General features: G+C 43.8%; 2 protein-coding genes across 3 annotated transcripts in view; one reads left to right on the forward strand and one right to left on the reverse strand.

Annotated features, from left to right (window-relative positions):
* The window catches only part of LOC141911166 (growth hormone-regulated TBC protein 1-A-like), a 6,908-nt gene extending 1,228 nt beyond the window's left edge, over positions 1 to 5,680 (reverse strand). Inside the window, 4 exon segments of the mRNA XM_074802141.1 lie at positions 32 to 159; positions 1,010 to 1,121; positions 2,738 to 2,975; positions 5,635 to 5,680. Of these exon segments, the coding sequence (XP_074658242.1) occupies positions 32 to 159; positions 1,010 to 1,121; positions 2,738 to 2,975; positions 5,635 to 5,666 (510 nt within the window). The 5' untranslated portion in view covers positions 5,667 to 5,680.
* Positions 5,681 to 6,005: 325 nt separating this feature from the next.
* Positions 6,006 to 9,295, forward strand: LOC141911036 (dynein light chain Tctex-type protein 2B-like). Of its 2 annotated transcripts, none has more exons than XM_074801984.1 (5): positions 6,006 to 6,165; positions 7,297 to 7,430; positions 8,380 to 8,449; positions 8,562 to 8,625; positions 8,900 to 9,295. In XM_074801984.1, the coding sequence occupies exons 1-5, from the start codon at positions 6,095 to 6,097 to the stop codon at positions 8,945 to 8,947; spliced, it is 387 nt and encodes a 128-aa protein (XP_074658085.1). In that variant the 5' UTR covers positions 6,006 to 6,094; the 3' UTR covers positions 8,948 to 9,295. The 2 variants fall into 2 exon arrangements, with proteins under 2 accessions (XP_074658085.1, XP_074658086.1); XM_074801985.1 differs by lacking the exon at positions 6,006 to 6,165 and adding an exon at positions 6,673 to 6,792.
* Positions 9,296 to 10,189: the final 894 nt, after the last annotated feature.

Genomic DNA, 10,189 nt, shown 5'->3' on the forward strand with positions numbered 1-10,189 from the left:
GTTCCACTGTGGATCGACCGGTGGATCTTACCTGACAGTATCCACTACGTTTATTATGATGCGATACAGCGACTAAAACATTCTGTAATTGTTGCCTCTGACACTGAGGATCGGTCAAATCTCGGAAGAATATATTTTCAGGAAAAGTTCGATGGAGATCTGTGAAATAGATTTCAAAAACTGAGGAGGAAAACAGAGGTAGGTGAACCATCCCTTCTCCAGGGGTCCAGGTAGGTGAACCATCCCTACTCCGGGGGTCCAGGTAGGTGAACCATCCCTCCTCCGGGGGTCCAGGTAGGAGAACCATCCCTCCTCCGGGGGTCCAGGTAGGTGAACCATCCCTCCTCCGGGGGTCCAGGTAGGTGAACCATCCCTCCTCCGGGGGTCCAGGTAGGTGAACCATCCCTTCTCCAGGGGTCCAGGTAGGTGAACCATCCCTCCTCCGGGGGTCCAGGTAGGTGAACCATCCCTCCTCCGGGGGTCCAGGTAGGTGAACCATCCCTCCTCCGGGGGTCCAGGTAGGTGAACCATCCCTCCTCCGGGGGTCCAGGTAGGTGAACCATCCCTCCTCCGGTGGTCCAGGTATGTGAATCAGCCCTCTAATTTACTGAACGAGCCCTCCAAGGGTCGGTCAGTAGGTTTGGCTCCGGCCCTCCAGGGGTCGGTCAGTAGGTTAGGCTCCCAATATGCAGCACTCTAGGGGTCCAGGTAGGTGAACGAGCCCTCCAGGGGTCGGTCAGTAGGTTAGGCTCCCAATATGCAGCACTCAAGGGGTCCAGGTAGGTGAACGAGCCCTCCAAGGGTCGGTCAGTAGGTTTGGCTCCAGCCCTCCAAGGGTCGGTCAGTAGGTTTGGCTCCGGCCCTCCAGGGGTCAGTCAGTAGGTTAGGCTCCGGCCCTCCAGGGGTCGGTCAGTAGGTTAGGCTCCAGCCCTCCAGGGGTCGGTCAGTAGGTTAGGCTCCCAATATGCAGCACTCTAGGCTCCCAATTACTGAGCGAGAATACACTCACCCATAGTTATAGCTTCCATTATTTGGTCATCTTTTGGTCCGTCGAGGAGTTTCTGATACATGTGTGGATTAGCTTCAAGACGATCTTGAGCTCCACTTACGCACATCCACACCTGAAATATACACATCCACAGCTTAGATATACAATAAACCATGTTTTAGTTGCGGGACCGGCAAAATTGGTCTGAGGTCAGATTTAAAGGTAGAAAAATACGTTAAAAGATGTCAAAAGATATTTTTTGACTGCAAGGTTCACTGTACATCAGGTTCCGGTTCCACAGTTGTGAGTAAGAGTTAACTCTGAACTCAGGATCCAGTTCCACAGTTGTGAGTAAGAGTTAACTCTGAACTCAGGATCCGGTTCCACAGTTGTGAGTTAGAGTTAACTCTGAACTCAGGTTCCAGTTCCACAGTTGTGAGTAAGAGTTAACTCTGAACTCAGGATCCAGTTCCACAGTTGTGAGTAAGAGTTAACTGTGAACTCAGGATCCAGTTCCACAGTTGTGAGTAAGAGTTAACTGTGAACTCAGGATCCAGTTCCACAGTTGTGAGTAAGAGTTAACTCTGAACTCAGGATCCAGTTCCACAGTTGTGAGTAAGAGTTAACTCTGAACTCAGGATCCGGTTCCACAGTTGTGAGTAAGAGTTAACTCTGAACTCAGGATCCGGTTCCACAGTTGTGAGTAAGAGTTAACTCTGAACTCAGGATCCGGTTCCACAGTTGTGAGTAAGAGTTAACTGTGAACTCAGGATCCGGTTCCACAGTTGTGAGTAAGAGTTAACTGTGAACTCAGGATCCAGTTCTACAGCTGTGAGTTAGAGTTAACTGTGAACTCAGGATCCAGTTCCACAGTTGTGAGTAAGAGTTAACTCTGAACTCAGGATCCAGTTCCACAGTTGTGAGTAAGAGTTAACTCTGAACTCAGGATCCGGTTCCACAGTTGTGAGTAAGAGTTAACTCTGAACTCAGGATCCGGTTCCACAGTTGTGAGTAAGAGTTAACTGTGAACTCAGGATCCGGTTCCACAGTTGTGAGTAAGAGTTAACTGTGAACTCAGGATCCAGTTCCACAGTGGTGAGTAAGAGTTAACTCTGAACTCAGGATCCAGTTCCACAGTTGTGAGTAAGAGTTAACTCTGAACTCAGGATCCGGTTCCACAGTTGTGAGTAAGAGTTAACTGTGAACTCAGGATCCAGTTCTACAGCTGTGAGTTGGAGTTAACTCTGAACTCAGGATCCAGTTCCACAGTTGTGAGTAAGAGTTAACTGTGAACTCAGGATCCGGTTCCACAGTTGTGAGTAAGAGTTAACTGTGAACTCAGGATCCGGTTCTACAGTTGTGAGTAAGAGTTAACTGTGAACTCAGGATCCGGTTCTACAGTTGTGAGTAAGAGTTAACTGTGAACTCAGGATCCAGTTCCACAGATGTGAGTAAGAGTTAACTGTGAACTCAGGATCCGGTTCTACAGCTGTGAGTTAGAGTTAACTCTGAGTTAAAGTTAGTTCATTTTCAATGTTTTCACTCTGGAATCAAATCTTAACTCACAACTGTGGATCTGGATCCTGTGAAGTTTATACGCTATTGTTGCTCAAAAGGACCCAGTTCCACAGTTGTGAGTTAAGAGTTAAACTCTTGAGATAAAATCAGTTCATTTTCAGTGTTTTAAATCTAGAGTCAAATTCAACTCACAACTGTGGAACTGGGTCCTGAAAAGGTGACATCACTTACCAGTGGTCTGTATTCAGAAGGAATACCTTTACGAATATATCGTTTAGTTTTACTAGACACCGAAATATCGTCTTTATCTCGCATCATTTTACTCCATTTTACCGAACGTCGAGCTAAAACTGATAAATAATTCGACATGAAATCTTCGTAGGATTCAAAGTCGAAATCGTCGGGACGTTCGAAACCGTATCCGTCTAATTTATCCATCGTTCCTCGGCGACTCAGTGACGACAATGATCTGAAATAATACAAACAAACAACTTATAAACAGAATCCAACATTCCACTGTGGAATCTGGTCTGGTCCACTGTGGAATCAGGTCAGGTCTACTGTGGATCCAGGCCCTGAGGACCACAGGGATCCAGGCCCCGAGGACCACGGGGATCCAGGCCCCGAGGACCACGGGGATCCAGGCCCCGAGGACCACGGGGATCCAGGCCCTGAGGACCACAGAGATCCAGGCCCCGAGGACCGCAGGGATCCAGAAATGAACAGACCGATCCTCACCCGATGATCACAGACAGATTGAATCAACAGAAACTCGATTGTAAAAAATCAAACAGATGTTGTATTAAACCTGGGAATGAGATCAATATAGTCGAACAGAAGCGTGAGGGTCCTGATGAGTTGAGCAGGAGCTGAGTGAGGGTCCTGATGAGTCGAGCAGGAGCTGAGTGAGGGTCCTGATGAGTCGAGCAGGAGCTATATATAGTTTGTCCCCTCCCTCTCCTCCCTCCTGCTGCTGGGAGTGAATATAGTTTGTCCCGTCCCTCTCCTCCCTCCTGCTGCAGAGACTGAATATAGTTTGTCCCGTCCCTCTCCTCCCTCCTGCTGAGACTGAATATAGTTTGTCCCGTCCCTCTCCTCCCTCCTGCTGAGACTGAATATAGTTTGTCCCGTCCCTCTCCTCCCTCCTGCTGCAGAGACTGAATATAGTTTGTCCCGTCCCTCTCCTCCCTCCTGCTGCAGAGACTGAATATAGTTTGTCCCGTCCCTCTCCTCCCTCCTGCTGCAGAGACTGAATATAGTTTGTCCCGTCCCTCTCCTCCCTCCTGCTGAGACTGAATATAGTTTGTCCCGTCCCTCTCCTCCCTCCTGCTGAGACTGAATATAGTTTGTCCCCTCCCTCTCCTCCCTCCTGCTGAGACTGAATATAGTTTGTCCCCTCCCTCTCTTCCCTCATCGCCAATGATGATGAATTTATTGCGATCTAAATGGTAATAATCTCTTTATTAATTCTAACAGCAGCTGTTACCCCCTCCTCCCTCCACCCCCCATACATTCCTACAGTACTGTGGTCTATTGTATAGGGCTGGGATGTCAGGAGACTCACAGCTGTTCAAATACAATAATACCGACCCTGCACTGAGCTCAGAGCTGGGTGTGTCAGTGCTGTGTAGAGGAAGTTAAAGGGATCCATTCCTAACGGGTGCAGAGACAAAAACACCACGATCACTGAAATTCATCTTCAACCCTGCCCAGCCGGGCCCATTTCCTGCCATACAGGGCCTCGCTCATATCTGAAGTTAGTAGATCATCAAATATTCCTGATACTATATACATATAAAACAGAAGTATCAGAGAAACTGGCCCTGGTTGATCTAAGCTACAATTTCGACATCACCCCCAAACTATTAACTTCTTTCTTTTCAACTAAGCCTGCTAGTATGAGGCCACATAGTTAGTTACCTAATCGTTGGTGGTAAGCTTTTTATAATCTGATGTGCTTATACCAACGTTAGGGATGACAAGGACCAAAACACGGTTGAAAAAAGTAACACTTCAAAAATATACTTTCTATTCACTTCAGTCCACAATTAATGGCTTAATTCACAAACTAACACAGGTACTTTTCGAAATAATCCAATTTTATGTATGTTTCGAGTGATTAATCAACATTATTTTGAGAAATTAATTAATTTCTCCACAAATTTCGCCATTGGCCGCCATTTCTCTGTATTGCACATGTGGCATGATAAGACAAGGGGACCTACAAGGATTTATATAAAACTTCCAAGACGAAACGACGATTTTTATTTTTGATTGTTTTCCAACTTTTATTTCAAATCTTCGTGTTTTCCATAACAAATAATGAAATAATACATTTCTGGTAAAAGAAAAATGTGAATAAGTGTTGATTTCTTAATTTTTTTTAATTTCGTCGTTTCGCTTTGTTAGTTTGTGCTGTTGTCCTGGCCTCAGTCCACAGGTGCTAGCACCTCCAGTAATTTTCAAAATGGCAGCTGTTGACTGGACGGAAATTTACTCTCACTTTACGGCCGATTTGCACATGGATTAAGATCGTCAGGTGAGGTGTTATAGGTATCAGACAAACTACGAATCTGTTGTGCGTCGATTACAACAAAAATGAGACAGATATCTTAAGAGACAATGAAACGCCAGGCAAATTACTCGTCAGTCAAATTGGCTGACGAAGATTTCATACAAAAATGACCTTCCCATTCCTGACTGTGGTTTGTGAAAATATCCGATCGTGAAACTAAACCACAGACAGGTTACTGACTAGAGGCCACAGGGACTTGACGAAAAGTTTTTGACTCCATTATCCTAGGTACTATATATAAAAAGACTTTTCATATGCAGTACCTAGAATAATAGGATCAAAAATTTTTTGTGTCAGGCCCCTTCTGTGTGCCCAACCAAAGCCCAAGGCTGAGCGACGAGTCCCAACGCGCCAGCAGTGCTCCTCCGTCCATCCCGGCATCCGTCCGAAACCGGGAAACCCTCTCTCCCTCTCACTCACTCAATTCAGGCTGATCACCTTAAACTCTTATTCCAGGCCTCATTATTTCATACGATCGATGATGAGTTATAGAATATTTATCGGCCTCAGTTTAACAGACGAGATATAAACAGTATTAGATAGTTAAACTTACGCAGTCGTTTTCGGCGACGTCGCGTCCGCCATTTTGAACGTTTGGATCATGTGATTCGGCGTACAAAACAGCAGTCGAATATAAAAACGATTTGATGAAACGACGGATATTTTAGATTCGTTGTTAACGAACAATTTCACCAGTTGAATATATCACAGATTGATGGGAGCAAATATAATAAGAATCTTTGATGCGTGTTTTCATTAAATATATTAAATTGTAAATGGTCGGTTCGTGTAATTGGTTTTGATTGTGAATGAGTAAGACTGGTTCCTAGTCTCTACCTTCTGACGGCGCAGAATTGGACGGGCAACCAGTCTAAGCGCAGAATTGGAAAGGCGACCAGTCTACTAAATGTAGAGACCGGGAACCAGTCCATGTTGTTAGGAGACGGACGCCATATCGGATTGTTGACATTAGAGACACGGCTCGCTGTAACCGAGGAAGAGACTGAGACACAATGACTGCTGAAGTCGCTACCGCCGAGGATGTCACCAATACATACGTCATCAGACCTAACTTTTTACACAAGTAAGGAAGATATTAAAAGCCCCATGGGCTTCGTGCCCCGGGCTGGCGGCTACACCAGTCAAATTTCCAATCCAATGCAAAAAACAAACATCCTCTTTCTTTGCCAAGCGAGAGTCGAGACTGCTGATAAAAAGTGATTTAGGCCTATCTATTGTTAACATTATTAATTATAATTAGTGTCACAGCGCAGCAAACTGACTGGGTCATTTCAGTTCAAATAGGTCACTGATTCTGATTGTTACTTTTCATGGACATGATGGATTCATCCCGATATTCCTGGGTAGAGTTGGATCAGAAAAATACTTCTAAAATATTCTATTTATTTAAGCCTATTCAAAGTTATTAGGTGAATATTTAGAGGTTTTCAAATAAAAAAAAACTATAACTCAAAAATCAAAACTCGCGAAAATAATTGCTTGACAAAAATATACGTCTTATCATTGACATTTTTTATTATTTGCTGCTTGCTGTGGTAATTATATAGATAAGAGTTTTTGAAAGGGAAGTGCCTGGGCCGGGGTTAGCTGTCAAAGGGGTTGACTGTGCGTGCTGAGAGTGGTTTAGTTTGAGAAGTAGCTCTCAAGTAAATCATATTGTTGTAGGCTACATAATTATGGATAAAACATGGTAGGTTTGTGTAGGTTGTTTAGGGAATGACGGCTCGGTACTAGACTAGTGTAGGTGCCTCCTACCTCTCTCTTCAATCAGCTAGGAATTAAATCTATTATTTGGAATTTAGGCTAAACAAAAATGATACCTTGTTTCTCCACAGCGGCCGGGTCATTTTTGTAAAATATGATAAAATTTGTAATCAGTTCATTTCTACAGCGGCCGGGTCTGTTATGGTAAAATTGATCACGATTTTAAAAAAAGGGGTTAGATAGGCGGCCGGTCGGGTCAACTTTACAGCTCAGCAGAGCGGAGAAACAAGGTATCAATTTTTTTAGACTTAGATTAATGTGGAAGTTGCACCATTTTGTATACGATATTGAATTTCTAACACTGGGCCCGCGGTGGCCTTCAACGTTTAACCGCTTTATCACCAGAATGACCTTCATTTTGGTGTGGAGCCCGCAGTGTTCCTACTAGTGACCTCTCTCTCCTGATCGGCCTATGGTTTATTATTTCTAGGTTTCGTCCGCTGATGGTTAAAGAAATGTTACACATGGTTTTATCGGAGCATTTATCAGGAAAAGAGTATAACGGAGAGGAGGCCACTGATTGGTCGAAAATAATATCTGATGAAATAAAGAGTCGTTTAAAAGGTAAGACCCGCTCGCCCCCTGGTGTCTGTCTACTAAATTAACGTACGGTTGTTTATTTTAATACAGATATGGGATATGATGGATACCACCTCAGCCGCCCCCTGGTGGCTGTGTACTACATTAACGTACGGTTGTTTATTTTATTACAGATATGGGATATGATAGATACTCCCTGCTGCCCCCTAGTGTCTGTCTACTAAATAAATGTATGTTTATTTTAATACAGATATGGGATATGATGGATACCACCTCAGCCGCCCCCTGGTGGCTGTGTACTTCATTAACGTACGGTTGTTTATTTTAATACAGATATGGGATATGATAGATACTCCCTGCTGCCCCCTAGTGTCTGTCTACTAAATTAATGTATGTTTATTTTAATACAGATATGGGATATGATGGATACCACCTCAGCCGCCCCCTGGTGGCTGTGTACTACATTAACGTACGGTTGTTTATTTTAATACAGATATGGGATATGATAGATACTCCCTGCTGCCCCCTAGTGTCTGTCTACTAAATTAATGTATGTTTATTTTAATACAGATATGGGATATGATGAATACCACCTCAGCCGCCCCCTGGTGGCTGTGTACTACATTAACGTACGGTTGTTTATTTTAATACAGATATGGGATATGATAGATACTCCCTGCTGCCCCCTAGTGTCTGTCTACTAAATTAATGTATGTTTATTTTAATACAGATATGGGATATGATGGATACCACCTCAGCCGCCCCCTGGTGGCTGTGTACTACATTAACATACGGTTGTTTATTTTAATACAGATATGGGATATGATAGATACTCCCTGCTGCCCCCTAGTGTCTGTCTACTAAATTAATGTATGTTTATTTTAATACAGATATGGGATATGATGGATACCACCTCAGCCGCCCCCTGGTGGCTGTGTACTACATTAACGTACGGTTGTTTATTTTAATACAGATATGGGATATGATAGATATAAGTTTATAGTACAAGTAGTGATTGGTGAACTACGAGGTGAAGGAGTCAAGTGAGTATTAAACACACTCATGTAGCTCCTACTTTACAATCAATGATATATCATTATCTCCTATTCGTTCGTACGAGTTAAAATCTCAAATGTTATTGTGATTGTATTTAAGGATGGGCTGTCGATGTATGTGGGATTCTGATACCGATAATTACGCTCAAGATATATTCACTAATGTAAGTATCCACCCCCCCCCCAACCCAGTCTCACTCCCCTCCCGGAGATTCACTCCCCCTATGAGCCACCCAGTCTCACTCCCCTCCCGGAGATTCACTGCCCCCACCCCCTATGAGCCACTCAGTCTCACTCCCCCCCCCCCCCCACCGCCACTCAGTTTCACTTCCCCCCCCTACTAGAGCCACTCAGTGATCCACTCAGTCTCACTCCCCCTCCCCCCATGAGCCATTCTTCCAGTCTTTATTTTAACTCAAACATCTGTTTGTATTTCAGGATTCACTGTTTTGCGTTGCTGCAGCTTTTGGAGTTTATTACTATTGAGAACATTGTCGCTACTAGGCTGGTACAGACAGGCTGCCTGCTCATTGAGCCTGCCCGTGACAGGCTGGGCTGTCTGCTTATTGAGCCTGCCCGTGTTACAGGCTGCCTGTTCATTGAGCCTGCCCGTGTTACAGGCTGCCTGTTCATTGAGCCTGCCCCCGTTACAGGCCGCTCACAGAGACTTCTCCATACACAAAAACATTCCTACATGTGAATAAAAGGAATTTCAGTTGAAATGAACCACAGAAATAAATATCTACTGAATTCGAGGAGTTTAATAATATATTGTACTAGCAACTGTTGACTGAAAAATTCCTGCCATTTTTTAAATTGTACATAAAATGTAAAATCTGTAGTTACGTATTTTGCTTAGTTTGAAATATTAAAAATGTTTATAAGATATCAATGCGTTTGTCTCCTACTGATTTCATCACTGAGGACCGAGGAGTGTTTAGGGAGAGTTGAGAGAGAAGTCAGAGGCAGCCCTCCAGGTTGAAACCCCCGCTAACAATGAGAAAAATCTGAATCCGACTAAAATGAAACATCGTTTTGAGTTTGGAGTAATTTATTTACATGATTCATAAAATTACACGCGACAAAATCTCGCGTAAATTCCGAGAAAACTCATTCACTAAATAATATTAATATTTACATGAGAGCAGTTTCAGTTATTAATGAGATAAATGCATATTTGTTTTAGTAGCAATTTTCACTGATTGCGACAATATATTCTATTTCCACAAATAGTTTTATCAAAACAACACACTTACAATTCACAGATCACGGTCTCTTGAGAGAGAGAGTTCTCAGTTTCTACTAACCACTGAGTTTGTTGAGGTCTGGTGTAAAACACCTCTTCAGTCTGGTGAGGTTTAGGTTTGGTTTACTTCCAGCCTGGTCACGTCACTTATACACCGAGGAGATGAACACCGAGTAACCGCTGGTTGTTGAGGTGATTAACACTGAGTAACCGCTGGTTGTTGTTGAGGTGTAGTTTGCTGTACGGTAACCGCTGGTTGTTGAGGAGATGAACACTGAGTAACCGCTGGTTGTTGAGGTGATTAACACTGAGTAACCGCTGGTTGTTGTTGAGGTGTAGTTTGCTGTACGGTAACCGCTGGTTGTTGAGGTGATTAACACTGAGTAACCGCTGGTTGTTGTTGAGGTGTAGTTTGCTGTACGGTAACCGCTGGTTGTTGAGGAGATGAACACTGAGTAACCGCTGGTTGTTGTTGAGGTGAT

The sequence above is a fragment of the Tubulanus polymorphus genome, chromosome 9, assembly GCF_964204645.1.
Source record: "Tubulanus polymorphus chromosome 9, tnTubPoly1.2, whole genome shotgun sequence".
NCBI lineage: Eukaryota > Metazoa > Nemertea > Palaeonemertea > Tubulaniformes > Tubulanidae > Tubulanus > Tubulanus polymorphus.